The 26993-nt window shown below is 34.1% G+C and overlaps 5 protein-coding genes and 1 non-coding gene across 10 annotated transcripts; 3 read left to right on the top strand and 3 right to left on the bottom strand.

Annotated features, from left to right (window-relative positions):
• Nucleotides 1–4971: 4971 nt before the first annotated feature.
• Nucleotides 4972–10042, bottom strand: LOC105126015 (translation initiation factor eIF-2B subunit gamma-like). Its single transcript, XM_011026720.1, has 13 exons — nucleotides 9728–10042; nucleotides 9466–9561; nucleotides 9062–9139; nucleotides 7509–7589; nucleotides 7207–7426; nucleotides 7072–7130; nucleotides 6836–6885; nucleotides 6641–6728; nucleotides 6277–6534; nucleotides 6087–6179; nucleotides 5850–5954; nucleotides 5535–5651; nucleotides 4972–5425 (listed from the first exon to the last, which is right to left on the bottom strand). The coding sequence occupies exons 1-13, from the start codon at nucleotides 9791–9793 to the stop codon at nucleotides 5360–5362; spliced, it is 1377 nt and encodes a 458-aa protein (XP_011025022.1). The 5' UTR covers nucleotides 9794–10042; the 3' UTR covers nucleotides 4972–5359.
• An 80-nt stretch (nucleotides 10043–10122) lies between these two features.
• TRNAA-UGC (transfer RNA alanine (anticodon UGC)) lies at nucleotides 10123–10195 on the top strand. The gene has a single exon. It is a non-coding gene; the product is annotated as a tRNA-Ala (tRNA).
• An 842-nt stretch (nucleotides 10196–11037) lies between these two features.
• Nucleotides 11038–12881, bottom strand: LOC105126014 (F-box/kelch-repeat protein At5g26960-like). Its single transcript, XM_011026719.1, has one exon. It carries the CDS (start codon nucleotides 12680–12682, stop codon nucleotides 11411–11413), a length of 1272 nt encoding a protein of 423 aa, XP_011025021.1. The 5' UTR covers nucleotides 12683–12881; the 3' UTR covers nucleotides 11038–11410.
• Nucleotides 12882–19099: 6218 nt separating this feature from the next.
• LOC105126013 (G2/mitotic-specific cyclin S13-7-like) lies at nucleotides 19100–22380 on the top strand. Of its 3 annotated transcripts, XR_842340.1 has the most exons (9): nucleotides 19101–19390; nucleotides 20234–20337; nucleotides 20439–20663; nucleotides 20750–20866; nucleotides 20950–21198; nucleotides 21304–21465; nucleotides 21573–21754; nucleotides 21944–22170; nucleotides 22236–22380. XR_842340.1 is itself a non-coding variant. In XM_011026717.1 (8 exons), exons 1-8 carry the CDS (start codon nucleotides 19345–19347, stop codon nucleotides 22074–22076), a joined length of 1215 nt encoding a protein of 404 aa, XP_011025019.1. In that variant the 5' UTR covers nucleotides 19100–19344; the 3' UTR covers nucleotides 22077–22380. The 3 variants fall into 3 exon arrangements, 2 of the variants coding, with proteins under 2 accessions (XP_011025019.1, XP_011025018.1); XM_011026717.1 differs by having other exon boundaries at nucleotides 19100–19390; nucleotides 20237–20337; nucleotides 21944–22380; XM_011026716.1 differs by having other exon boundaries at nucleotides 21944–22380.
• A 326-nt stretch (nucleotides 22381–22706) lies between these two features.
• Nucleotides 22707–25063, bottom strand: LOC105126011 (molybdopterin biosynthesis MoaE family protein). 3 transcript variants are annotated; one of them, XM_011026713.1, is made up of 2 exons: nucleotides 24967–25063; nucleotides 22707–23667 (listed from the first exon to the last, which is right to left on the bottom strand). In XM_011026713.1, the coding sequence occupies exon 2, from the start codon at nucleotides 23539–23541 to the stop codon at nucleotides 22936–22938; it is 606 nt and encodes a 201-aa protein (XP_011025015.1). In that variant the 5' UTR covers nucleotides 23542–23667; nucleotides 24967–25063; the 3' UTR covers nucleotides 22707–22935. The 3 variants fall into 3 exon arrangements, with proteins under 3 accessions (XP_011025015.1, XP_011025017.1, XP_011025016.1); XM_011026715.1 differs by having other exon boundaries at nucleotides 22707–23448; nucleotides 24967–25005; XM_011026714.1 differs by lacking the exon at nucleotides 24967–25063 and adding an exon at nucleotides 24763–24911.
• Nucleotides 25064–25449: 386 nt separating this feature from the next.
• LOC105126010 (cytochrome P450 71B36-like) lies at nucleotides 25450–26560 on the top strand. Its single transcript, XM_011026712.1, has 2 exons — nucleotides 25450–25633; nucleotides 25683–26560. Exon 2 carries the CDS (start codon nucleotides 25705–25707, stop codon nucleotides 26479–26481), a length of 777 nt encoding a protein of 258 aa, XP_011025014.1. The 5' UTR covers nucleotides 25450–25633; nucleotides 25683–25704; the 3' UTR covers nucleotides 26482–26560.
• The last annotated feature ends 433 nt before the right edge of the window (nucleotides 26561–26993 follow it).

Raw genomic sequence — 26993 nt, 5'->3', positions numbered from 1 at the left:
CCAAGAGCACATCGGCGGGCTATACGTCGGAGGAACCAGTGATGGTGATGTTTGGATCCATGTTCCACCAATTAAGGGGGCTCTTATAATCAATATTGGAGATGCATTGCAGATCATGAGCAATAATAGCCTATACAACAGCAGGGTTTCAATTCTCATCGTCCACCAGCGGATGGGATAATAGCTCCATTTGCAGAAGTGATCGGGATTCGGGAAAAGCCTGTGTAGAAGCATGCTGTCTTCTCCGAATACATGAAACATTGTTTCGGTAAGGCCCACGATCGGAAAAATACTAGCGATTTTGCAAAAATATGATTACAATTACATCAACAAGAACCTAAAGCAGACGGGGAAGTTACTACATGTATTGAAATAGTGATTTGACTGAATTATCTTTTGCTAAAAAAACACTTTTTAATTAGGTAATGAAGGAAGGTAATTTTTTTGCCATGACACAATAGTTATTTCCAAGTTGTACATGGTTAGATTAGTAATTTTATTTTTATTGTATAATAAACTTAAGAGTTTAACGGTATCTTGATCTTTTTAATTTTTCAATTAGTATAATTATTTTGATGTATTTAAAAATAAAATTAACATAACTCTCTCACAAGTTTTTTCTTTATCATTTTAAATTTGTTCCATTGTAAATTTAAAGGTTTCTCAAGCATATTATTATAATTAACATATATTAAATACTATTAAAAAAAACTTGTTGGGGCTTGCATAGCACGCACCAACATATGAACAACCTCTACATTGTTTAGGGGGAGAGTGTGAGATTGTTTGATTACCAAATATCACCTTCTAGAGTGATATTTAGAAGGTCTTGACACTCTCTGTATGATGGCGCAACATATGAGCCATATATGTCTCTGGTTTGACATTAACAATAATTTCTTTTTCTTCTCTCTCTCCTCATGAAACTCAACACTAGCCACTTCAAAAATCAAACCAACCTATTTAATTTCTTTTTTCTTCACATTTGATCCATGTCCTTTTGATTGCTATTCTTTTAATTTTGAATAAACTAGTAAATTACAAATTTTTTAATCTCATCCCTATCATTTTTAATCTTTCAAATTTTATTTTCATTCTTTTGATTACTATTTGTTTTGTTTAGGATCATTTTTAAGATTTATTTTTGTTTTCAATTTCATCAACATGAGTTTTTCTTTTCAATCAAATTTTAGCCTCATTCTTTTCATTATTATCGTTTTGCTTTGGAAAGTTTTTTAGATTGGTATTTTGTTTCATCATTTCATCCTTTAAAATTAATTTGGTAGGGAGTTATGCTTCTTGATTGAACCTGGAGTCGAGATGTTACGGGTTTGGAGTTTTAAAGATGAGACTTGGTTTGGAAGGATTGCTCAATTTTGCTTGATTTCCCTATCTTTTTTTAAGCTTATGTTTCCTTATTTTTTTTTATCCTTTTTCTAGAGTTTTGCTCTATTAATTTTCTACATTTTGTCTTCTATGAGATTAATCTTGTGTTCATAACTAAAGTCAGTAGTTTCAAAGCTTAATGCGGATATATTTTTTATTTTTTAATCTTTTTTTAGTCAATTTATTTCAATTTTATCCTTCAGCTTTTTATTTATTGAAAATTGGTGATACTTTTTTATATATCTAATGATGAAATTGAAAAAAAAATAAAAAACAAAAGAGAGCAAACTTGTTCTAAAATTTCAAAAAACCTTTGTGGAGTTAATTGAGATAAATCATCAACCCTAGCCTTAAATCAACTAAATGTGAAAGGATTAAATTGACACAAAAAATGACCATAAAAAATTAAAAGTATACTAAAAAAAAATACATCATATTAGGCGTGTGGGGTTGGGTGGTCTAATGCTCCCAAAATAAATATTAAATGATGAAACATAAAAAACATGAGCTTTAAGAAAAGAAAAAAAACAAGCAAGCCTTGACAAACCTATCTCAAATAAAAAAACTCAATTCTTAATTAATTTAATATTGAACAGCAAAATTAAAAAAAATAAATTTAAAAAAATAACCCATGTGAAGAAAATAATAATCAAAAGAATAAAGATCAAATTTGATAGAAAAAAAATAAAAGGGATGAAATTGTAAAAATATTAATTTTAAAAACTATCTCAAATAAAACAAATATCAATTAAAAGAACATGAACTAAATTTGAAAGATAAAAAAGTGTAGAGGGATGAAATCGAAAATGAATTCCCAGTTGGTAATTTATTCTAGACAAAAGAAATAAAAAAAAATGTCTAAACCTAGAGGAACAACAAATCAAGAGGCTACTTTAAAATTTTTAAGAGGTAGTGTGGAAATTAAAGAGGGGAGAACAAAATAGAAAAAAATAAATATCATTGGCAACAAATTAGAGGGGAGTTGACCACATGCGCCACCTCCTCAAGAAGAGAACGTTAAGATGATTCAAGTACTATTATAGAAAACAATGTTTGGTCACCAAATTACCCTACACACGTTGCTGAAAAGACATAGAGGCCACCCACTTCTAGTGCCTGCCCTTCATATGACAAAAATTTGTTTTATAATATTTAATATATGATAAAAATACAAAACATTAGTGTTCAGGGATATATCTAAATGTTTAAGAGTGTGGTAGCGACTGCTTTTCAAAATACTTTTCATTTTAAAACTGACACGACTGAAAAAATAATATCTTCTCTCAAGTGCAGGAGTGTCGAAGTAATTAATAACTCGGCAAGACTATGGTCAAACCATAGAGAAGTTAATTGTATAAATTATAAATAACAACAACAACAGTAGTATCAGTAGTAGTAGTAGTAGTAGTAGTAGTAGTAGTAATAATAATAATAATAACAATAAAGAAGAAGAAGTTAATGAGAACTTTGAGATGAAATATTAATGAAGGATTAGATAATGATAACAATAAATATCAAGGTTAGATGATCCATTAATAGTATTTCAAACAAGTATAGTATAAACCCTTGTTAATCAAATGGAAACCACACACAAAGGAGGTTCCAATCATATTATAAATTATTAACATGATTACATTAATTATCTTATTTGAATAATGCTAATACTTGTAAATATTGTCAGACATTCATGATTATAACTTATATTAATAATAAATCAAGTTCTTTTCAGAGCACAGATGTCGATTAAACCATATTGCATGTGCTATGAAAGTGTCAAGTATTTGTTGTACCAAGTGTTATACAACATAAATCTAGATTAGTTATTTAACAAGCAAAGTATTAAAATGTAAACAAGATAATAAATACAAAACATGTTAGTATCAAACATTAAAGTCCATGTTAAGTTTATACTATACTTATTCTTATACCATTAGTGTAACCTTTTCACCTTGACATAATAAACTTAGCTATACATAATGAAATAAAAATAAATAAATAAATAAATAAGAACATAAATAAGATAAAAGTTAACTAAGTAAATGAAAGGAAATAAAATGCATAAACTTGATATTAATGAAAGCAAAACTTAAGCAATACAAAGAGAGAAATCAAGAGCATGATCTTAATCTGGAAACTAAGATTTCTAAATACATGGTAAATGCCTCCTTTTATAGGCCAAAATTAGAAACTATTGATTTGATGATTAATTCATGAGTAGGTGGTCAACTCTTGACTTGGTGACAATCCTTATCTTTTCTTATTTATCCAAAATATCATTGATAATGTTATAATTGAAACCACTTGAAAACATCAAAGTTGTCGGAAATTATCTCAGCTTTTCAGGAAAAAAAAATTAAGATCATTTGAACTTCTATAACTCTAGATATGAGTCAAACACTGAATAGTGTTTGCGCTGCAAGACATATTCGGACTTCTTCGTTATTACTACAATTTAGACTTGAAAATGATCTTTTTAAATCTTGGACTTCCATGAAAGTTGTAGGTCTATGTCTTACCTTTTTATCCATATAAAGTAGACCGAAATCCAAGATCTACAACTCCAGATATGACCTAATTACTGAACAGTGTTCCGGTTTGGACTACACCAGCATTTCTTTTCTAAATTTGGTCATCTCTTTGTTCTTTCAATTTCAGTTCTTAAACTCATCAATCAATTATTTTATGTATGTGATAGGCCTGCATTTAAAATGAACATTTACCACAAATTAAAGATATCTTATATTATTAGATATGTTATTATAAAATATGCTTTAGTTAAGGAGTTATTGATACTTCAAGTACAAAATGATGATATAAAACCTTAATAAAAATACATTTTTAAGTACTAATCAAAAACACATCAAAATAATATATTTTTTATTTTTAAAAAATTATTTTTAACATCAGCGCATTAAAATGATTTTAAAATATTAATGTAAAGAAAAAAATAAAAAAAAATAATTTTTTCAAAAATATTTCCAACAATGCTAGACATTAAAGAATTCCTAGTAATTTAGTTTTCTTTTAATATAATTAAAAATGGTCATTCCCTTTTCAAGGCATAGATTAAAGCTCCACAATTTCACGTGGACAAAAGATTTTTGAAATACCTATGTTCTCTCAATCAGAGCAATATAACTTCATTAATAGCATGACCTGCATGCTCTTGCGGACAAAAGATTTTTGGAATACCTATGTTCTCTCAATCAGAGCAATATAACTTCATTAATAGCGTGACCTGTATGCTCTTGCGAATGGCTTCTGTTTAACGGGTGCCTTCCATTGAGAGACAGAGCTCTAATACACAAGCCCCGACAAAAGAGATTCGTAAAGCAGCCCACCTTGTTAAGCTTCCGGATCAAACAGATTCTGGCACTCCGAAGCCCAAACACAAGCATCACGAGTAATGTTCTACAAATGCTTCAAAGATGATTACTGGTTGGCTAGTCAGATTAGCCCTGAAGTAATGTTACCATCACAACAACAATAGAGGCCGGAAGAATTAAGAGGTAGAGCGTAGAAGAACAAACATTTCACATGCAGACACGCAGAATAACGCAACAACCGTAACGGAGACACCCAGAATTGATTGCAAATGATTAAAGGCTTGCGATCCAGCAGCTAGGAACTTCGAGCATCTTTTACAAGTTTATGAAAAAAATTGGTGCTAATCTATTTTTTCCCGAGTCATTGAAAATATAGGGGACGAACTGTATCAGATACAAGCAACACAATAATATAAAAAAGAAAACTGTAAGAACAAACAAACAAATGATTGGAGCAGAATAGTGCACTAATTAAGATTGGCATCTCTACTTGCCAAAAATTCTCTTTGCTTGCCAAAGGTAACACCTGCTGTGCGATGGCAGCAGTTAGCAAAAATCTTCCTCTGACCTATGATTAGCACACTACACGATTCAGATGACTCCTTCACTTTGGCACTCTTACAAGGAAAGGTTTTCCTTATTTAATTCTATTTTCTAGCCAAAGACTCTCCCTTGTGCTCACTGCCTGCCGTAACCACAAAACCTGCTCCTACCTGGAAAGAAGACATAGCAAAATGACAACATAGAATACACATGAAACTATGCACTGTGTACCTGTGAGAGTGAGAAAAGGGAGAGAGGGACAGGTGAGGGTGAGAGGACCTGGCAGTCTTTCAATACAGCTCGCTCTTGGAGCTGGGCATTGCTACAAATCACGGATCCTTGGATTGAACAACCATCTCCAATAGTAACATGGTTCATGACAACTGAATTAACCACCTGCAGTCACAAAAAATTTAGATTCAATGACTTGACAACTACATTGTTAAAGTTACAACATGTCCTTCTATTTATGAATATATAAAATTACAGTAAATTATATATGATAGCCAAAGCAGACAACCCGGTAGCTTCATTATAGCTTGTGTAATGATACATGCCTTCTCATTGTAACTTTATGATTAAAAATCATCATACCTTCACATTGGAACCTATCCGGCAGTGACGGCCAATAACAGATCGCTTGACACTACACTTGTCACCCATTTGGGAACCTTCCCATAGCATACAATGAGGCCCCACCTACAACCATCAAATTAACTTTTAAGTACACAACCAATTTATCAGACCAGGTGCCCAAGATAAATTGTTACTGAAATTAAACAAGTGATTTTAAAAGTGTAGTATTTTTTATTTTTTTTTAAGTATACTCACAGTAGTTCTTGATCCAAGCTGTGCAGAAGGATGGATGATGTTGTTATGAGCAGAGAAGGAATATCCTGACAGATGACTGGCATCGCCTATGACCTGACATCTCACAGGTTGAAAATGAGCAATAAAAACTGCAAAACTAGGAGTGACAACATAATAATATCCAATAAGAACATCAGTAGCATAAACTTACATCTCGATTAATATCACTGAATGCTTGAATCGAATTTAAGCGCTGACAGTACCTGCTCTCGCTGGCAATGTAAGCACAGCATTTATGGATTCTTCGAACATGAGTAGAACCACTATTACCTGAAGAGAGTTCATGGAAGCTTGGAGTAGATGCATTGGCCATGATTTGAGATACCACTGCTTGGTTGTTTTGAGAACCAACCTTCTCATTTCCACTTTCTTCTGCTTGTGGCACACCATTAAATAATAACTCTGATTTCTATCATCAAATGTAGATAGTTGAACCCATTTTAAGTTTTTTTTTTTTTTTTACCAACATGCAAGGCAAACAGAAACCAGGTATACAAGGAACTTATTTGACTAACCAACTGACTCCGAACAAGATAAGGCAACACATCCTCTTTTAAGCTTTGAAATTCATCCTTCTCATCCAAAACTTCTTGCAAAACAGATCTGAAAGAGACAGACAGGGATGGTGAAGATAGAGAACACCTGACATGGAAAAACAACAACAACAACAACAACAACAACAAAAAATGACAAGTTGTAAAAAGACCAACCTCTTGAATGCATACATATGAGCATCCATGAGATCAGCTCGTATTTCCATCTAATGAAATGATAGAAAATAACACTAGATTAAGAACCATGGAATTGTTAAATACAACCAAGTACTAGAAATATGAAAATCTTTCAAGTACACAAGTTGGGATTTCAATATGTTCAGAAAGCACAAAAACTAAACAATAACTAGAAGATTTTATTAAGAAGATAGGGATAGATGTGTCTCCATTACCTGACCTACTGCACGAAGAATGCTCTTCTGGATTCGAATATCTTTCTCAACTTCAGCTCCTGAAAAGAATTCCAGAATGAGCATTATGAGCAGATAAGTGGGAACTAGAATCAACATAAAATCCAAACATAAAACCTGTTGCTATGTGTAATAAAAACTGCTTTGAAGGGTCCAATCCAATGATGTTGTAGCGTCTTGGTTTCTTGATTTTATCCTTTCCACCTGAAGATCCTGACTCTGTAGGTCCACTGACAGGAGCAGGGCAAAGCATTGTGGTCACCGCTGCATTATGCTTTCTATGAGCAGCTGCAAGTGCACCAGGAGGAACATCAAAAACAAGATCGCCACTCACAACCTGCAGGAAGATGAAGCGTGAATGGCTGTAATGAATTGAAGCCTTATGACTAAAAAAAACTTCTAAGGATTTGAATGCTGACCAAAATGTCATTTGCAGTCAAGTGGTGAGCAATGGCCCGAAGAGCACCAGCAGTTCCAACATCCTCATGAACTGCAGCAACCTGCAGCGTTATATAGCACCTATAAGTTCAAATTTTATCAATAAGAAATGAATGACACGGTGTAGAGTACGATGCAGTTAATAAAAATCCTGAAATATAACAATGCTAGCATAGGCAACACCAGAATACAAAATGCAATATGTTGCAGCAGAGCAATTGATGCCAACTCCCATTTGTAGAATTGCAGAAAAATGAAATGACTTATTTTTGGAGAATAATATAAACTGCATACAATTAATGGTATCTTTGAGACAAAGGAATGATAGCAGTACTATATGACCTCCAGCAAGAAGCTCAAATACCAACAGAACATGAAGTTTCATTGAGCCAACAGAACAGAAAGTTCCAGACTACTCTGGCCCTGGTCCATGACCAATGTGTTTGCTTCATTTTGACAAAGATGCAAACTAGCTATGCCTTTCTTTCCATCTCAATTGACATGTTCTTGTAGGTTTAAGAGAAAGTGGTGAGCATTTCAGGAAAAAAATCAACTACCTATGTGTACTACTATATGGTTTCAAACCCTAGGAATAAAAAAACATGTCCCAAATAATTTAGTGCACCAGCACCAGTCATTTTACCAGAAGAAAGTCATGCAATAAAACAAGCATAGATAGGCCTTCTGCTCTTGTTATTAGTTATTATAAGCTTGAGTACCCTAAATAATCACACTTCCCATTACTGATGGTGATTAGGGATCCATAATCACCAGGGAATAGTAATTAAACCTAGGTTTCAAAACATAATTTGAAATTTTGCATGGCATGTGTTTCTCAAAACCTAAGTTACAAGATTTAACAGAGCAGATAAGAACTCTATGTTTATTCCCATTTTGTTGCTATTCAGACCATTCACAAATCACAGAAAAAGGGTTAGTAAGCGAGACATATGAGGTGACAAAAGAAGGCTTCTAGAAATTTAATGGCATGTCACTGTGCCATGAGCTTTAATTACTGAGGATAAAAATTACACAAGATAAAAACTTCGGAAGTTGATGAAGAGATTTTCATCTCAACACTCAGAAAAACCAAGCAAGCAACAACCCATTTTTTATCTCCTAAAACTCTTCAGTGTTGAGTTCAAAACATTGCAAGGATTTTTTTGAAGCAAAACACTTCGGACAAATAACAGCCAGATGCTGAATATTCTGCAATGAGAAACACTTCTAAACATCAGCAAGTCCAACACTTGGATACATACCCAGGCAGCAACAGGTCCATAGTTTTTCAAGGTCACCTTATAGTTTTAATTGTTTGGTTAAACAGTTTGCACAAAATGAAGTCTCGTGTGTCATTACTCTTAACCTAATCATTTCCGAGCAACATTGGCTGCCAATTTCTGATTAGTTATTTCAGTGACTTAAAAACAGCATGCATCATGCAATCAAACATCGAACACCATCAATTACAAATTATATTAGATCAACGAACAACATTATCTTTATTGCAATTTAGAAGGAAAAAAGGAAGTACCTCAACATGTAAACGATCAACATAAGCATTTGATATCCAACCACCGACATGAATAGCAGCATCTTCCCCTTCCACAACCTATAATATAACAATACGGATTAAATTAACAACCGACATTAGAAAGAAACCCTAAGCCCCAAAGGCAACTAAGAAAACCCATCACTATTACACATTTGCTATCGATTTACTTTAGAATCTTAACAATGGAATTAAACTTTATTTATTTATTTATTTACAGGGTTCAAGATTAAGAATGAATATTCCAAAATAGAAGCAGCCTTTTCAAATTCAGCTTTTCTTCTCCTTTTGCCTTTTTCTTCCACTAGTAGAGAAAGCAAAATAGAACACGCAAAAAGATAATAAGGAATCTCAAATTAAAAGAAAAAAGAAGAAGAGAAGCACACCACAATAAGATCCTTAAGGTTACTGAGTTCCAATTGCTCCAACACGTAAGAAAGAACAGGGCGGTTAGCCACCGGAAGCAGCGCTTTTGGCACCTCCTACATTCGCAAAAAAAAAAAAAAGCAAGAAAATGAAATCAAAGAGAAGACCAAATTAAAGTAAATCTTCGTCGGTAAAGAAATTAGAGCGTTTATTTAATAGTTGTTCTCTCGAGAAACAAACAGAAAGAGAAGAAGAGGCAAGTGAAGAAATTAGGAAGCAAACCTTGGAGACGAGAGGAAGTAATTTTTTAGAAGTGCCCCCGGCAAGGACTACAACTTGAAAATCCATCTCTCAATATTTTGTTTATTCTTTATTTCTGAGAGGGAGAGGGAGAGGGAAGAAGCGAAATCAAGCTAGGAGGAGATGTCTTAGGTTTTTTTTTTTTTTGTGGTATTTTGTATTTTAGTGGAAAGCAGGGTTAATTAGAAGGGAGGAGAGGGGGGGACGGGTGTCTTCTTTTTGTCCTCTTGATGGTCTGGCGTTTATATATCTGGCTGGAGGAATCGCGATAAAATGAAAATGGTACTTGCCGCAGTTGAACAATTTCAGATTTTCCGGACTACAATGGTGCTTAAGATATCTAAATCACATAATCTAAGGATGAAGCCGACAAGAAGGGGGATGTAGCTCAAATGGTAGAGCGCTCGCTTTGCATGCGAGAGGCACGGGGTTCGATCCCCCGCATCTCCATTCATTTCACAGCTTTTCTGGTTTTTTTTTTTTTTCTCGAGAAAAAAGTTCGCAGAGGATCCATGTAAATGGGAGATTTACACAAGTGAAAAAACATTAACCTTGTATATGTGTTGAGATAGTTTATGCAAGCTTGTAGACTAAAAATCTATATATATATATATATAATTTTCTTTTTCGTTATTCACGTGACATGTTCTTTTAACCATTACTAGTGAACTCATACCAGGAATTCTTTGAAAAAACAAATATAATAAAATATATCCTCGTGCTTGTTTTTGATGTTAGCTGAAAAAAAATTCATTATTTTTTATTTTTTTAATGTTATTGAATTTATTTTATGACGATTTTTTATAGTATATTGTAATCGAATTATTATTATTTTTTTGTTCTCTCTCCTCCCTGTAATGGCATGATGGGAGATAAATAAGGTGTATATCTTATTTTTTTGTTGTCATATTCAGTTTTTTAATATTTCAAGGAATGCATGGTTGTTTTGTATTGTCATAATTTCCTGGAAGTTCAAACCTTACCTGTATATTTTAGTCATTAACCCGAATCCAATTTTTGCCTAATTTGGACGGTTGATCTCGTACATGCTCAGATCGACCTGGTTCCCTTGCAGCCCTCGAAGCGCCCAGCAAGTTAATTTATCCACTGCACAGTGCACTCCCACGTTTTATTTGTCATGACAAGGGTCACCAATTAACTTGAAGAATTCTTCAAAAATGGCCAGCAAATTATGGGCTAATGTTATAAAATTATGAGTTTATTTAGAAATTTTTTTAATTAAAATTATTTTTTTATTTTTAAAAATTATTTGTTTATATCAGTATATTAAAAAATAAAAAAATTAATTTACAGACACACCCTAGAAGACGGCCATCCTTTGACAAATGACAAATCTAAGAATACAGACACGAAAATTTGTCCGTTGCTTGATTTCTCTTTCTCAAGCCATGAAAAGGCCAATCAAATCGATTAAAAAATTATTTCACACTCCCTTCGCACAAGCAACCCACCCATCCACAGGAGACGCCCCTCTTTTCCTTATCGTAAACGGTAGTAAAATTATAATTAAAACATGTCACGTACACCCATGATTTTGTCTGCTATCTAAACGACATGCGCATGGTAGCCCCAGTAACACAGCTTTGCCTAACATGCACCACAATAATGAATGGCAAAAAAACTTCTAGTTAGGATTTTCACCCTCTAGCATTCCACAGTCACACAGGCGGCGCGTCGAATCACCTCCGGCAAGTGAGGCCCTCTGCTCCATACTCCGCTAATACAATCATAAACCAATACCAATCCCTCTTTCAATCCCCGAATATTCCTTCCACTTCTCCTTAACAAATCATCAATGCACCCACCGACTTGAATTAACACCACCTTGTTTTCAACTCCTACGCAACTAAACCTCACTGTACTGTCCAGCCTAACTTGTGCCGGCAATGGCGGGCTCTTTATCCTACACCACTCTCCAAATCCCTTAGCGTTGCTGCCCCCGCCGCCGCCCCGCCTACGGGCATCAAAGCGATAGAATGATAACTCCACCGCGTGACTAGTTAAAATATAAACATACCCTGCCACCGCACATGCAGCCACCACACACCCGCCACCAGGAACGGCCCTACTCCTTAGCCACACGCGCGACTCCACATCAAACAAATCCATCGAACTGGCATACACATAAGCCTCTGCCCCTGCTGCAGCGGCGCGTGTCACTTCATTCTCCAAGGCGGCACCTATTTTAAGGCCTCCAATCACATAAAACACGCCATCAACGGCAGCCCCAATGCAACCATATCGCCTCCTTGTCGCCTGTGCCACCACGAGCCAAGTATCAGTGTCTGGGTCATACTCCTCCAATGCTGCCCCCGCTCGTGACCCGCCTCCTGCGACATAAATTTTACCCGAAAGCACTGCAGTAGCAAATTTCTTTCTAGGGTAAATCATTGAAGCTCTTGAAGTAATTATGCCACTCCAGACATCATAACAAAACATTTCGTTTCGTCCAATGATATAAATCCTTGATCCAATTGCAGACAGACGAGCGTGAGAAAGGCTATCCAATGAGGCTACAGGAAAAGGAAGACACGAAGCAACTTTCCACAAAGGCTCATTGGTATCGGCATCATTGTCATCTGGTAGTCGGAGGGAGGCGGCAAAGGGGGCGGATAGAGTGAAGATGGTGGGGTGGATGAGGTGGTGGAGATGGCGTAGGTAGAGAAAAGAAGGAGAGTGAAGGAGGACGGACCAGCGGCGGCAAACGAGGGAAATGGAAGGGAGGGAAGAGGAAGGGACTCTAGAGAGGCATTCTAAGAGAAGGTCGTCTGAAAGAGAAGAGAGCGTGGTGTTGGGGGGGATGGAGATGTTGATTATAGGGTTTGGAGAGAGGGGCTTGGAGGTGGGATCTTGTGGGTTTGGGAAGCAAGATTTCATTAGCCATGAGAAGTGGCGAGAATTGCAACTTTCTGGCATGAAGAGAGTTTGAGTGTATTAATGGAGGAGAGGGTGGATTTATGAGGAGGTGGAGCAGTTATTTATTCATGTTCGATTTCAGGTGCCTGAAGTGCTTGCTGGACATACATTTTCTCTTAACTTGTCTTTTTGGTCATTGGCCTTGCTGGATTCTGAATAAACACGTGATATTTTCTAATACCATTATTATTGCCGATGCGTGTGATATGTTTGAGAATGATGATCATAAGTGATTTCTGCCGTTTTAGAGAGGGGTTATAATTGGGTTTTTAAAGTACTTTTTTTAAAAAAATATATTAAAATAATATTTTAAAAAAAATTATATATGATTTTTTATTTTTTATTTTTAAATATAAAGGAATTTACAGAATAGTTAGTGGAAAATTTCAAAACTAGTTTTTATGTAATTCTATGTGAATTTAAATAAATTTGTACAAGAGATTGAAGGATTCAATCAGGATAGATTCGCTGTTTTTTAATTAAAAAATATATCTTTTAGTATTAAATTAAATTTAACAGAGAATTAATTTTGTAATTTATTTTTGTATGAAGTTATTATAATTTGCTCATCTAAATTGTTTGGTAAATAACTTGGATTAACTTAATTTTTTTTATAGTGGAAAATTTCAAAACTAGTTTTTATGCAATTTTATGTGAATTTAAATAAATTTGTACAGGAGATAGAAGGATTCGATCAGGATACACTCACTGTTTTTTTATTAAAAAAATATCTTTTAGTATTAAATTAAATTTAATAAAGAATTAATTTTATAATTTATTTTTTATGAAATTATTATAAATTACTATCTGAATTGTTTGGTAAATAACTTGATTTTTTTTATTTTTTTAACTGAATTATTTAATATTAAATTAAAAATTAAATTTTATAATTTGTTTTATTTTATTTTTTATAAATTTATTACAATCTTATAACTAGAATTATTATTTTTATAAGTTCACTCAGATTAATTCAAATCAATTTAAAATATTATCATCTCAGTTTTATTTTTAAATATTACCTTAAATTTTTTTTTTAACAAACTAATTTTTTATTGATAACCCAAATTATTTTTAAATTTATTAAATTAACCACATCATATTATATCAATCCACACTTGATTTAATTTGTTAAATTAACCACATCATATTATATCAATCTTCACTTAATTTAATTTGTTCCCGATTAAAACCATGTTAGTGACCCTCATATATTTTTTTACATTAAAAAATAAATTCGATACTAGCATCAGTGTAATACGGGCAATTATCTAATATGGTACTAAATATTCTTACAACGATAATTATTACACTCACAATCAGTATTATCAAATCAGTCTCATATGATATATTAACTTCAGGATTCAGTAACTCAGCACTTAGCTAGCTTATCAAAATCAACATACTCAAATTAAAACCTTTTTCTATTTTTTTTCAAAGCATTGATTTTTATTTGTGGAAAAAACTAGAAAAAGAATGTTATTTTATACTGATTTAGAATGAATTGGATTAACTACCTGAACTCATGGCATAAACTTTGCTTAAAACTGCAACAGCCAAGCCTAGTAGTCTCAACCACAGCGAAGGAGTGAAAAAAACTGGCAAGCGCACCTAACGAAACTTGAGTCTAAAGGTAAATGCACCAATGTGACCAACAGCTACCCGTAAAGCAACAAAGAAAGAAAGAAAGAAAGACGGGCTGGGATTGTCATGTCAATTTGGTTAGATTCGATACTTGCCTACACGCCTATAGATTCTTGCTTCTTCTTTCTTCCTTCTCTATAAATACTTTATCTCGAACCACATTCTGGGTTCACACATGTCTGGACCGTCCCTCTGAGCCTGTTCTAAAAATCTACAAGCTATTGCCAGCCCTGAGCAGTAAGAAAGAAACAATAACATGGTACAGGCTAGCGTCCCTATATTTTTCGATTGAGAGATGAAATGATCTGAGGATTACCTCTTCCATCGTGATGGTGCACAATCTTCACAACAAAGGAAAAAAAGAGAGAAAAGAGATTACCTCTTCCATCGTGATGGTGCACAATCTTCACAACAAAGGAAAAAGAGAGAGAAAAGATGTTGTTGTTTGGGCCCCAGCTTGGCCCGACTAGTGTTTTTGTCCTCCTCTTCTCAGCTTTTTTAAAGCGTATTTGTTTCTGTGGTTGGTTCTGTTTTTTGAGCAAACCATATAAACAAACTGTTTGGTAAAATATAAAACGCAGTTTGTTATCTGTGTAACCCCATATAAAACACAGTATTTTTTGCGTTTAAAACACAGGTTGATTGAAAGCACCTCCAAGCTTATTCTAAAGCTATGCCATTCTTTGTTCTGCCAGATTTTAATCAGCATAAGAGCACCAACAATCACAGTTGCAGTCCAGTGACAGCCCCCATGGTGATCCATCCTGTTCTTCCCAACAGGCATTCGAGACTCTAGCGAACAAAGCCCCAAGCGAAAAAAGACGACGATGAAAATGGATCAGCCCCTGTTAACAGAGGAAGTGCACCAGTCGCGCGGAGTGGGGATGGATTTGATGAACTTGGAAAAGAAGAAAAGCCAAGCAGCACACAAACGTGAACAGTAAAAAATTATTTTATTTTTATTTTTATTTTTAATTGTATATTATTTTAAAAAATAGTGTTTAATATTATTTAATAAAACTATATAAATTAAATGAAAATCGCATGGTGACATAATATTTACAGAATTTGATTGTAATTTCAGTTTTATTCTTAATAATTATATGCTAAAAAAATCATGAAAATTATTGTTCTTATTAGTTGAATTTCATAATGAAATTGTAGATAGTTTTATTAAATAATAAAAAATATTTTATATAAAATATTTTTTATTTTATAATATAATAACAGTAGTAAAATCTATAATATTTAGATTAAAAATTATCAAAATTAATATATATTTTTTAGTTATTTTATAATTTTAATTTCAAAAATATCTTTAACTAAACATATTAAATTATTTTTTATTTAATTTTAATTTTAACCATAATTTTAACCAAATATATATATAAATATCAAATTAATTATAATTAAAATAATTTTTTTAAATTATAATTATAAAAGTTATTACAGTACCGACCATTTTTCATGGCATTACCCAGCACGCATAAGCCAGGTATTTTTTAAAGTCTTGATGAGCTAAAAGCACGGTGCGCGCCACCGTCCTCGCACACAAAATTTTATATGTTTACTTGTAGATTATCTGCAATTACAGACTCAGCACCACATTTATGGCCAATGATTGCGGTGCCATACGAACCTCCTCGTTCCATGCAAATCAGTCATTTTTTTTTCTTGATTAATGATTATTTTTAATTAATATGCTATTGATATTCACCACTGCTTCACCAATAATAATAACAAACACTACATCCAACCATGTATTCACTAATTAATTTTCACGTAACTGTCCGATATGAGTGACATGACCACAATTTATTAATATCCTGGATCACCATGCAAACGGAGGAGATTACCAATTTCTCAAACTCAACATTTCACCTTTTAATAATTCATTCTTGCATTTTTTTCTTTTTTTTTCTGATATACTTGCTAACTTAAACATCAATAAATATTTTTATTAAAAAAAATCTTATTTTTTTATTTTCACAGTTTTTATTTTTTATTTTATGACCTAACATCAAACTTATTGGATATTAAATTTCATAATTTATTTTGATTTGTTTTTTATAAATTTTATAGGTTTGTCGTGTTGACTCACATTATTTTTTAAAGTTTTAGCTTTTAACATTTAGTCAATTTTTCATTGAGTTTCATAATTATAATTATTTTTTTTATAAGAGATTATCATGATCTCATAACTCGGATCATGAAATTTACAAGTTAGTCAAGTTGACTCGGGTTTTTCTTTATTTTTTTTAATTGGTTTTTTTAAAATTTTATTTTTCAACATTGGCTTGATTGAGAATTAAACTTTATAATTTTACTTTTATGAAGTTATCTCAATTTTCTCGTCTAGGTTTAGCAGGTTAACCTAAATTGACCGGGTAATTATTTTTGTTCTTTTTTTATTTTATTTTTTTTAATTTAACCCTTTAACATTTGATTGATTAAGAATGAAATTTCATAATTTATTTTCTATTTTCTTTTAAATTATAATTATAAAAATTATTACAGTACCAGCCATTCCCAGCACGCACAAGCCAGGTATTTTTCAAAGTCTTGATGAGCTAAAAGCACGGTGCACGCCACCGTCCTCGCACACAGAATTTTATATGTTTACTTGTAGATTATCTGCAATTACAGACTCAGCACCACATTTATGGCCAATGATTGCGGTGCCATACGAACCTCCTCGTTCCATGCAAATCAGTCATTTTTTTTTCTTGATTAATGATTATTTTTAATTAATATGCTATTGATATTCACCACTGCTTCACCAATAATAATAACAAACACTACATCCAACCATGTATTCACTAATTAATTTTCACGTAACTGTCCGATATGAGTGACATGACCACAATTTATTAATATCCTGGATCACCATGCAAACGGAGGAGATTACCAATTTCTCAAACTCAACATTTCACCTTTTAATAATTCATTCTTGCATTTTTTTTCATTTTTTTTCTGGTACTTACTAACTTAAACATTAATAAATATCTTTATTCAAAAAAAACTTATTTTTTTATTTTTTATTTTTTATTTTATGATGTAACACCAAACTTACTAGATATTAAACTTCATAATTTATTTTGATTTGGTTTTTATAAATTTTGTAGATTTGTCGTGTTGATTCAAATTATTTTTTAACATTTAGTTGATTAAAAATTGAGTTTCATAATCATAATTTTTTTTTTATGAAAGATTATCATGATCTCATAATTCGGATTGTGAAATTTACAAGCTAGCCAAGTTGACTCAGGTTTTTCTTTATTCTTTTTTAATTGATTTTTTTTTTCAATTTTATTTTTTAACATTAACTTGATTGAGAATTAAAATTTATAATTTTACTTTATAATTTTATTTTTATGAAGTTATCTCGATCTTCTCGTCTAGGTTTAGTAGGTTAACCTGAATTAACCAGGTAATTATTTTTGTTCTTTTTTTATTTTATTTTTTTTAATTTAACCCTTTAACATTTGATTGATTAAGAATGAAATTTCATAATTTATTTTCTATTTTCTTTTTGTATGGTTATCACGGTCTTATGTTTAATTGATTTTTTTATTCAATTTTATCTTTCAATACAAAATTGATTTAGAATTAGAATTGATAATTTGTTTCAATTTACATTGTACATGATTATTTTATTCTTATGACCTTGGGGCATGAGTTGGTTCAGTTGACTTAGATGGTTTTTCATGTTTTTTTATTTTATTTTTTAACATTGGATTGATAATAAATTGAGTTTAATAATTTATTTCAATTTACTTTTTAATAAGGTTGTCATAGTTTCATTATCTAGATTTAATGGATTAAACCAAAATGATTTGACTCATTTTTTAGTTGAATTTTGTTTTTATTTTCACCCCTCAACAATGTATTGATTAAAAATTAGTTGTAATATTTTTTTTTTATTTTTTTATAGGATTATGAGGGTTTGAAAATTTAAATGATAGATTTAATAGGTTAACTTGAACCAATCTAATATATTGTCATTTCAATACTAAAAAAAATATAATCTTGATTTTTTTAATCAAATTATATTTTTATTAGTTTTCTAGATTATTTCTAAATTTATCAAGTCAGCTAGATTATTCAAGATGAATCCTATGTAATTTTATTTTTCTCTTATTACAAATATATTAAAAGTAATTGAATATTAATTTTATATTAAAAAAATTAATCCACCTTGCAGGGGAGCACATAAAAGTACATAGTTTTTAACTATAAATATTAATTTTATATTAAAAAAATTAATCAACCTCGCATGTAGCACATAAAAGTACATGGTTTTTAACCATGTTAAAATTCACGGGTCTAACAATTTAGAGAGCGCAGCTCATATAACGTTATTGCGTGGCTGAATAAAATTACAAGAAGACGACGACAACAATAAAAACCATAACCATAATTATAATTACATATAAAAACGTGAAGTTCGTCAAACATTTGAACCGAATTAAATATATTCAGTATTTATTCAATTGAATGATTAATTTGACCGGTGCCAAATTATTTTATAACAATCAAAACCATCTTCACCTGGTCTTTTAGGCCCACATAGAAGCCCAAGCTGATTTATCCAGCCCAGTATACCCGTCCGTACCAACGGCTACTAAATTCCAAAACTCAAACTCCTGCGCGTCAAGTTCTAACAATATCACACACGCGCTTTACATCCGCTGGATCTAAACAATCGAACGGTCAAGATTAATCAAAAAGTCGACCGTTGGAGGGTCCTGGCGTCCCTTCAAAAGGACTCTTCTTTGACTCTATGATCTCATTGCTTGCTTGCTCTCGTTTTCTCCACAGAAGCAGAAGCGAACAAATACAAGAAACGGAGAAAGAATTTGCATAGATATTTCAGAGAGGGAGATAGACAAAGGGTTTGTAGAAAGAGAAGGGTGGCGACCGATAACACAGAAGAAGGAGAGACACGAAGCAGTCTTCTCCAAGAGTTTTTATCATCAATACTTGCAAGAGTCTTTGGGCAGAATCAAGGGGAAAATACAATGGGTTCAAGAAATCTTGTTGTATCTTATCAACAACAGCAGAGAGGTAAAAAACCGGTTCTTGGGTTTTGGTTTCTTAATTTCATTTCTGGGTTTTGTTTCTTTTTGTGTTTCTACTTTATTTTTTGAAGTTCATACGGTTCTTTGTGGTTTGGTTCTGTTTTAGGTGTGATGGTTTTTGATATGGCTCAGATAAAAATCACTTACTGGGTTTTGATTTTTATCAATCTTTAGAGGGTATTGTTTCCTTTTGCTTGATTTTTGTATTTTGATGGGTTCTCTAAGGTCTGGTCTCTGATCATAGGTGACTTCTTTCTTTGGGGTTTATTTCCTTTACAATATGTTGATGTATGTGTTTATGGTTTTGTTGTGTTACAATTTGGTTTATAACAGGAAGAAATTTACTTTAAAGAGTCCTGTACAGAATTTTCAAACTGGGTTTTGATTTCTGCTTCTCTTTTGAGGATCATCTCCTTTCTGTGCTTATTTTATTCGATTATCTCGAAATTTAAAGGGGCCTCTTGCGGGTTGATAGAATATAAATGAAATTACTTTAAGATCGATGAATCAAATTTGCGTATTTGATTTCTGATTATCTGCGTTGTTTTGATATTGGTATTATGGATAGATTATTGGCATGGATTTCATGAATATCTTTCAGTCCTTTCTTTGGTGTATTGATTTTTTTTTTAACTGTCCTATAAGGTCTTCTCCTGAACTTGAGGCTGATATTATCGTATTTTAACGATGGGTGTCTTTCATCAATTTTGTACAATCTTTCAATCTTCTTAATGTTCCTCGTTAAGTCTTTGCCTCGAGTTCTTTTGAAATACCTTTTTTCCGTGTACACCTTATATTGTTGAGTAATTTTATTTTCCTTTTCTTTTAGAAGAAGCGAAGCAGAAGACTTTTGTGCCCGCAGAGGGAAGGAATAGGAGAGTGCTTCAAGACATTGGCAACTTAGTGAATGATCGCGTCTCTTTGCAAGGGAAGGTAAGCTAAATTTCTCGGGTGATTTACCGTTTTGTAACCGAGAGTCAGGTTCTTTTGGAATCTCACCTAATGGATGAACTGAAGACTTTTTCAATTTGCAGAAACCAGTTACAGAAGTTGCAGACACTGCAGTTGCTCGCAATGTGAGGGCTCCTGCAGATTCAAAGGCACCAGCAGCAGAAATAAAGAAAGTGAATGAGAAACACAGACTTGAGGATGTGATTGTGATAAGCTCTGATGAAACTGAAAAGAGTAAACCTGTTAGTAGAAGAGTATCAAGGAAAGGAGTCAAGACGCTCACTTCAATCCTCTCTGCTCGAAGCAAAGTAATTGGATAGTTGCAGTTTTGGTTTATGTATAATTTGTTCTATCCATTCGATTGTTTATGTACTGATGTAATTTATACCATTAGGCCGCTTGTGGTAAGCCTGATGATACACTGGTGGACATTGATGCTGCTGACGTTACTAATGAGTTGGCAGTAGTTGAATACGTTGATGATATGTACGAGTTTTACAAACTTACAGAGGTAAAGATATCCTCTGTCTCTCTGTCTCTATCTGACTGTATCTATCTATCTACACACACATTAACATGACGAGTTTTATGCAGGTTGACGGCAGGGTACATGACTACCTGCAATCCCAACCAGACATCAACGGAAAAATGAGATCGATCCTCGTAGATTGGCTGATTGAAGTTCATCGAAAGTTTGAGCTGATGCCGGAAACTCTCTATCTTACCATAAATATTGTTGATAGGTTCCTAGCGGTGAAAATGGTACCAAGGAAGGAACTTCAGTTGGTTGGCATCAGCTCAATGCTTTTAGCCTGCAAGTACGAAGAAATATGGGCGCCAGAGGTGCAGTATTCTTCACTTTTTTAATGCAATACTGCCTTGGTATTTTGTTTTGTTCTAAGTATAATCACCCTGCTGACATGATGTTTCTTGTTCTGAAATATGTAGGTTAATGACTTCGTTTGCATATCTGACAATGCCTATACAAGAGAGCAAGTTCTGGTAATGGAGAAAGCAATCTTGGGAAAGCTAGAGTGGTATCTTACGGTTCCAACACCGTATGTTTTCCTTGCTAGATATATCAAGGCTTCCATTCCATCTGATAAAGAGGTACTAATGCAAACAATGTAATAATTTTGTTTTCGAGTTCTGCTTTTTCATGTTGATGTCTCCTTGATATGACCCAATATTAATTGGTTGATGTTTTACTAATGTAGACAGAGAGCCTGGTGTTCTTCCTGTCCGAACTTGGTCTGATGCAATATCATGTTGTTGTCAAGTATGGTCCCTCGAAAATTGCTGCTTCAGCTGTGTATGCTGCTCGATGTACAATGGATAAGAGCCCTTTATGGACTGAAACTCTGAAGCACCACACTGGCTACACTGAAGATATGTTAAGGTAAATTTTCTTTAACTAAAAAGATATGGATCATAGTTCAGTTAAACAGTGCCTAGTCAGCCTCCCTGCCAGTAATAATCATGGCATGCGATAATTTGGCACACTGTTGATGCTTCTCTAGTTTGTGACCTCAAGGCACTAATAGTTTGGCATAATTTTTTTAATGTGTTTCGGTCTGTCATGCGACAGGGATTGTGCAAAGCTCCTGGTTCAATGTCACTCTGCCGCTGCCGAAAGTAAGCTCAAGGCTGTCTACAAGAAATTTTCAAGCGGAGATTATGGGAGTGTGGCTCTTCTTTCCCCAGCCAGAAGCCTCATCTGAATCACCATGAAGTTCTTATGTGACTTTCTTACCCCAGCCAGAAGCCTTTCATCTGAATCACCATGAAGAAGTTACGCTATATTTGTGTAAACAAGCTTCTTATTTTTTAAGGTCGGAATGTTTTGATGTCTAGATGAATGCCAGCTTCCACATAATCAGTAGTGTTTGGTTAATAGGAAGATCATGCTGCTATTATGATCTGTGTCGGGTTGATTTTATTCTTGTATCCTTCTCCTTTTGGTGAAGCAGCTGCCAAAATGCTTGATTTGATTCTTGTTCAAAGATGTTTTACACTGTTCATGTGTGGGTTGTTGCATGTTATAATGTTATAAAATGATCATGTTATAATGGTTAAAGCTGTTCACCATCTCTGAAGTTGAACCAACCTTTTGATAACCTTCTGAGTTTCTGACTGAAACTTCATGGAGTGGCCTGAAAAGTACAGTGTTTTGAACATGCACAGTACACATCTCGTGCCTACTGGCTGCTGGAATATATGGTTCAGGTTTGATAGACTTCTTGGCCAACGCTAGATTGATTGCATTGTAATTTGCTTTATCTAGCTGTAATCTTTAAGTCTCTGAAACTGGTGTGCCATTTACATTTTCTGATCTTCAAAAACAACATACAGAGCAATACAAAGACGCCATTTGAAAATTAAGTCGTGATAATAAAAACAAAGTCGACAAGTCAACATGTCAACAATGTACAGATGGAAAGGCTAAGCTGATTATTAGAGAGAGACAATATGCTAAAAAGCTGGCACATTATTCATGTATAAACAGTTTGGAACATCCCATTTCTCTCTGTTTTTATGTTTTTCCGCTTTTCTTCTTATAGAGTGATTGTATTGAATCTTTTAGATTGTTTCTTCAGTACCAGCATCACTGGTGCTAATCTCTGCTGCAGCTCCATCAGCCACTTTGACCTTAGCTCCACAGCAACTCTTTGTGCCATGTGTCTCAACCTTGACATTTCTTCTGCAACAGCTCCCATTTGTTTTCCCTAGCTCCAGCTTTCTATCCATAAACTCCGAATTCTCCTTCCAAACCTCTCCATTAGAATAAACCTCCTTCTTCCATATTGGAACAGATGCCTTTAGCTCATCAATCAAAAACTTACAAGCATCCAGGGCATCAGCACGATGAACAGCCGATACAGCAATGAAGACACTCATTTCTCCAACTGGAACTGTACCCAGGCGGTGTACAACAGCAATGGAGTGGATATCCCAGGATGATCTAGCAGATGAACAGACGGATTTCATCTGGCGTATTGCCATTGGTACATATGCTTCATATCTTAGCTCCACTACTGTTTTGCCCTCAAAGGTGTCACGTGTTGTACCTGAAAATGTTGCTATGGCACCAGCCTGCGAAGCACTTACATAGTTTACATATTTGGCAAGATCAATGAGGTTGTTTTCTTCTAATATTTCAACTAGAGTTTTCTCTTCAGTGGCCATCTCAGTATGGGACTTCTGATTATCTTTACCTGTGGACGTTCAATTTCAAAGGAAAAGTCCTTCGTTTAATATAAGATTTCAGGGACCAGTAAAATCATATCATCAACAGGCTCATATTCCACGTGTCTGTCAAATAAAAAGATAGTGTCAATACCATGTGAATGAGGGAACAGAAGTGATTCTATAACACAAAGGACAAAGAAAAAAAAGCCCCAAGCAATATATCACTATCAAAGATCCTTATGGCTTTTAATGACTAAAAAGGCGCTCCAGATTGGTATTATCTAAAAACAAATTTTTTTCACAATGCTAAATTTTGATGACACCCACCACTTTCCTAAATTAACCAGATGATTAATTACCAACAACATCGCTGTCACTATTTTTCATGAATTTATCTTCCATGACCCATCTTATCAATCACAGCCAATTTAACAACATATTGAACCACATTTTTGAGATGCAAGATAAGCCATAAGCACTCGTTTCATCTCACAACAAGACAAGAAACAAGGTTGACATTGAAGCATTATGGATAACCTATGGAGAGTTGATGCTGAGGTACCCTAGACAATTTGCAAAGCTTTTCGATCAGTATATCCTCTCTATCACATGAGGAATCATAATATGCTAACTAAACAACTTGAAAACCTTGCAAACTCATGTTAGCCTTTCTTCACTCCTTGGGTTAAAGGAATGCCAGAGGCAGAAGATGTGTCTAATTCTTTTCCAACCATCAGCTAATTGAAAAAAAAACAGAGAGGTAGGTTCCACATTTCACGAAACTAATGAGTGGCCATCTTTGATCACTAGTTCATCCACTAAATACAACACTCAGTCCCTTCCAATTCCATGTGCTCTTTATTGGTTTCAAGAACCTTTTGATACAGGTCTTCCCTTTCCAAAGAAGAATAGTCATCAGAAAATTATAAATCAGGATGACCCTAAGCACTAGTTAGATCCTTCGCAGCAAAGAGACTATGGGTTTGTAAAGTGTGGATTTTGTGCAAGCTGAAATAACAAGCCAGCTAAACAGAACATCCTAGCAATCTCAATTTTTCCGTAGCCCAAGGATGCTACGTCTCCTCCGTACTTTTAAACACAAAAAATATATCATGTTGCTTCTGTCTATCCCAACACAATCAATCAAGAGACAGTAACCAAAGAAAATCTCACAAAACAAATACTAAACAATCACAAATAGCAAGACAAATCACAAACCATAATGGTAACAAGCAGACGGCACTACATGCTCCAAATCCAGTTGCAATAACCAACAAACTAAGAAAATCCCAAAAGAATTCACATCATATAAAGCTCAAAACTATATATATGGGAAGAAACAGCCATGTAAAAGATAAAAAAAAAAGCGGAGAAGTAAAACAAGAAATAGAAAAGAGCAGGTAAAGAGTAGATACAGGTTACCTCACAGAGATTCCTCGGTTTCATTACAGAAAACTGATTCTTCCTTCTCCTCTTCACCAATGACTCAATGAGAACCAATCCTACTGCGAGTCAAACGAAGCCTTTATTGGGCGAGTCAGATATGTTTTGGGTCTGGGCCTTGTCAATTTGGTTTGAAATGTAATAGGTATGACCTGGGCACTAGGCCACGCATATGTCCAGTCCAATGTGATCTCTTGTCTTCTTGGGCATTGGCCTGTTAAAAAATTGAAGAAGATAAAACACTACCCTCCCCTTATTTGTATTTCCATTTTTGGATGTTACCTTGAACTTGGAGAAGAAAGAATACGAGATTTTTAAGATAATAAATATTTTAATTTGAAGTTTCCTCTCTCCCTTATTTTTTCGGGAAAAAAAATAGTATGCTTATAAATCACTTTATATATTGTTTATCATCTGTAGAGTGTTGCTGACATAATTTTTACATGCTCTTATAATTGCTTAGATAAGATAAAGTTCATTTCACAACCAATAGCTTGTTAAAGAGGGTGAACCCATGACCCTGAACACGAACAAGACCATGCAACCTTTTGCCCCTGATTGATTTGTTATACAAAATGTTACAGCTAGGAATTTCAAGGCAAATCCCAAAGAAGTAGTGTCATGGCTTGTCATGATCCCCTAATTAGTAGTGTCATGGCTTGTCATGATCCCCTAACTATGTGGTCGCTTCCTCTTGTGCTGTTTTTCTCCCTGTTAATGTTTCTCCTGATAAGAAAGAAACAGAACAAGCAGCAGATCCCTCCAACGCCTCCCAGGCTTCCAATTATAGGTAACTTGCACCAACTTGGAGATTTGTCTCATCGATCTTTATGGCAACTCTCCAAGAAATATGCTCCTGTCATCCTTCTTAAACTTGGTGCTGTACCAGCGGTGGTTATCTCCTCAGCCATGGCTGCAAAAGAGGTCTTGAAAACTAATGACCTACATGCTTGCAGTAGACCTGTCTTGGTTGGCAATGGGAGGCTATCTTACAGCTATTCTGATGTATCCTTCACATACACCTATGGAGATTATTGGAGGAAGATGCGAAAGATTTGTGTTCTTGAACACTTCAGCGCCAGGAGGGGGCAGTCATTTCTGTTCATAAGAGAAGAAGAGGTTGCTTTGTTAATTGACACCATCTCTGCATGTTCTTTTTCAGCAACCCCTGTTGACCTCAGTGAAAAGATTTTGTCTTTCACTGCAAACATTACTTGTAGGGCAGCTTTTGGAAAGAGTTTTCAAGAGATCAAAGGGTTGGATGGAAAAAGATTTGAAGTAATTCGTGAAGTCTCTGCAATATTGGCAAGCTTCTCTGCCACTGATTTCTTTCCCAAAGTCGGTTGGATTATAGAGAGACTCACAGGTCTCCTCCATTCAAGAATTGAAAGAAGTTTTCGGGAACTGGATGTTTTGTACCAAAGAGTTACAGATGATCACATCAAATTAGAGGAGGAACAAGAAGATATTGTTGGTGGCCGGCTGATGGTATAGAGAGATCAAGCTGAATTTGGTACAGGTCAATTCACCCATGATCACATCAATGCAACACTAATGGTAAGCCACATGTTCATTCTCTTTTTCCTTTTCCCTGTATTAATTCTTATTAATTTTTTCTTTTTCAATTTATCTATTGTGTTATGGAATTTGAATAGAAACAAACCAGCAATGAATCAAAGATTCAAATAGAAGAAAAGGTGACATTTCATGGAAACTATATTTAGAATAGTACTAGATTTGTGACCTAAAAATGCCAAGGAAAATAAAATTGAGACACCTGATAAGATTAAAAAACCTGACATGAGGTTATTCAAAATATAAAATATCTAGCGGTGGAAGGGGCTTGTCTCCTTCCACTACATATGGGTTCGAGTCCTGGCGTGCACGTCTGTCACCCCCGCAATGCCTTACCTGCCTACTGGGTTTGCAGGGTATTCAGTGGGCCGTGAGGATTAGTCGTGGTGCGTGCAAGCTGGCCCGGACACCCCACGTAAATATATATATAT

Source organism: Populus euphratica, unplaced genomic scaffold (genome assembly GCF_000495115.2).
Source record: "Populus euphratica unplaced genomic scaffold, PopEup_1.0 scaffold44.1, whole genome shotgun sequence".
In the NCBI taxonomy this organism is placed as follows: Eukaryota; Viridiplantae; Streptophyta; class Magnoliopsida; order Malpighiales; family Salicaceae; genus Populus; species Populus euphratica.
The sequence above is the reverse complement of the archived record's forward strand: the minus strand, read 5'-3'. Positions and strand labels throughout refer to the sequence as shown.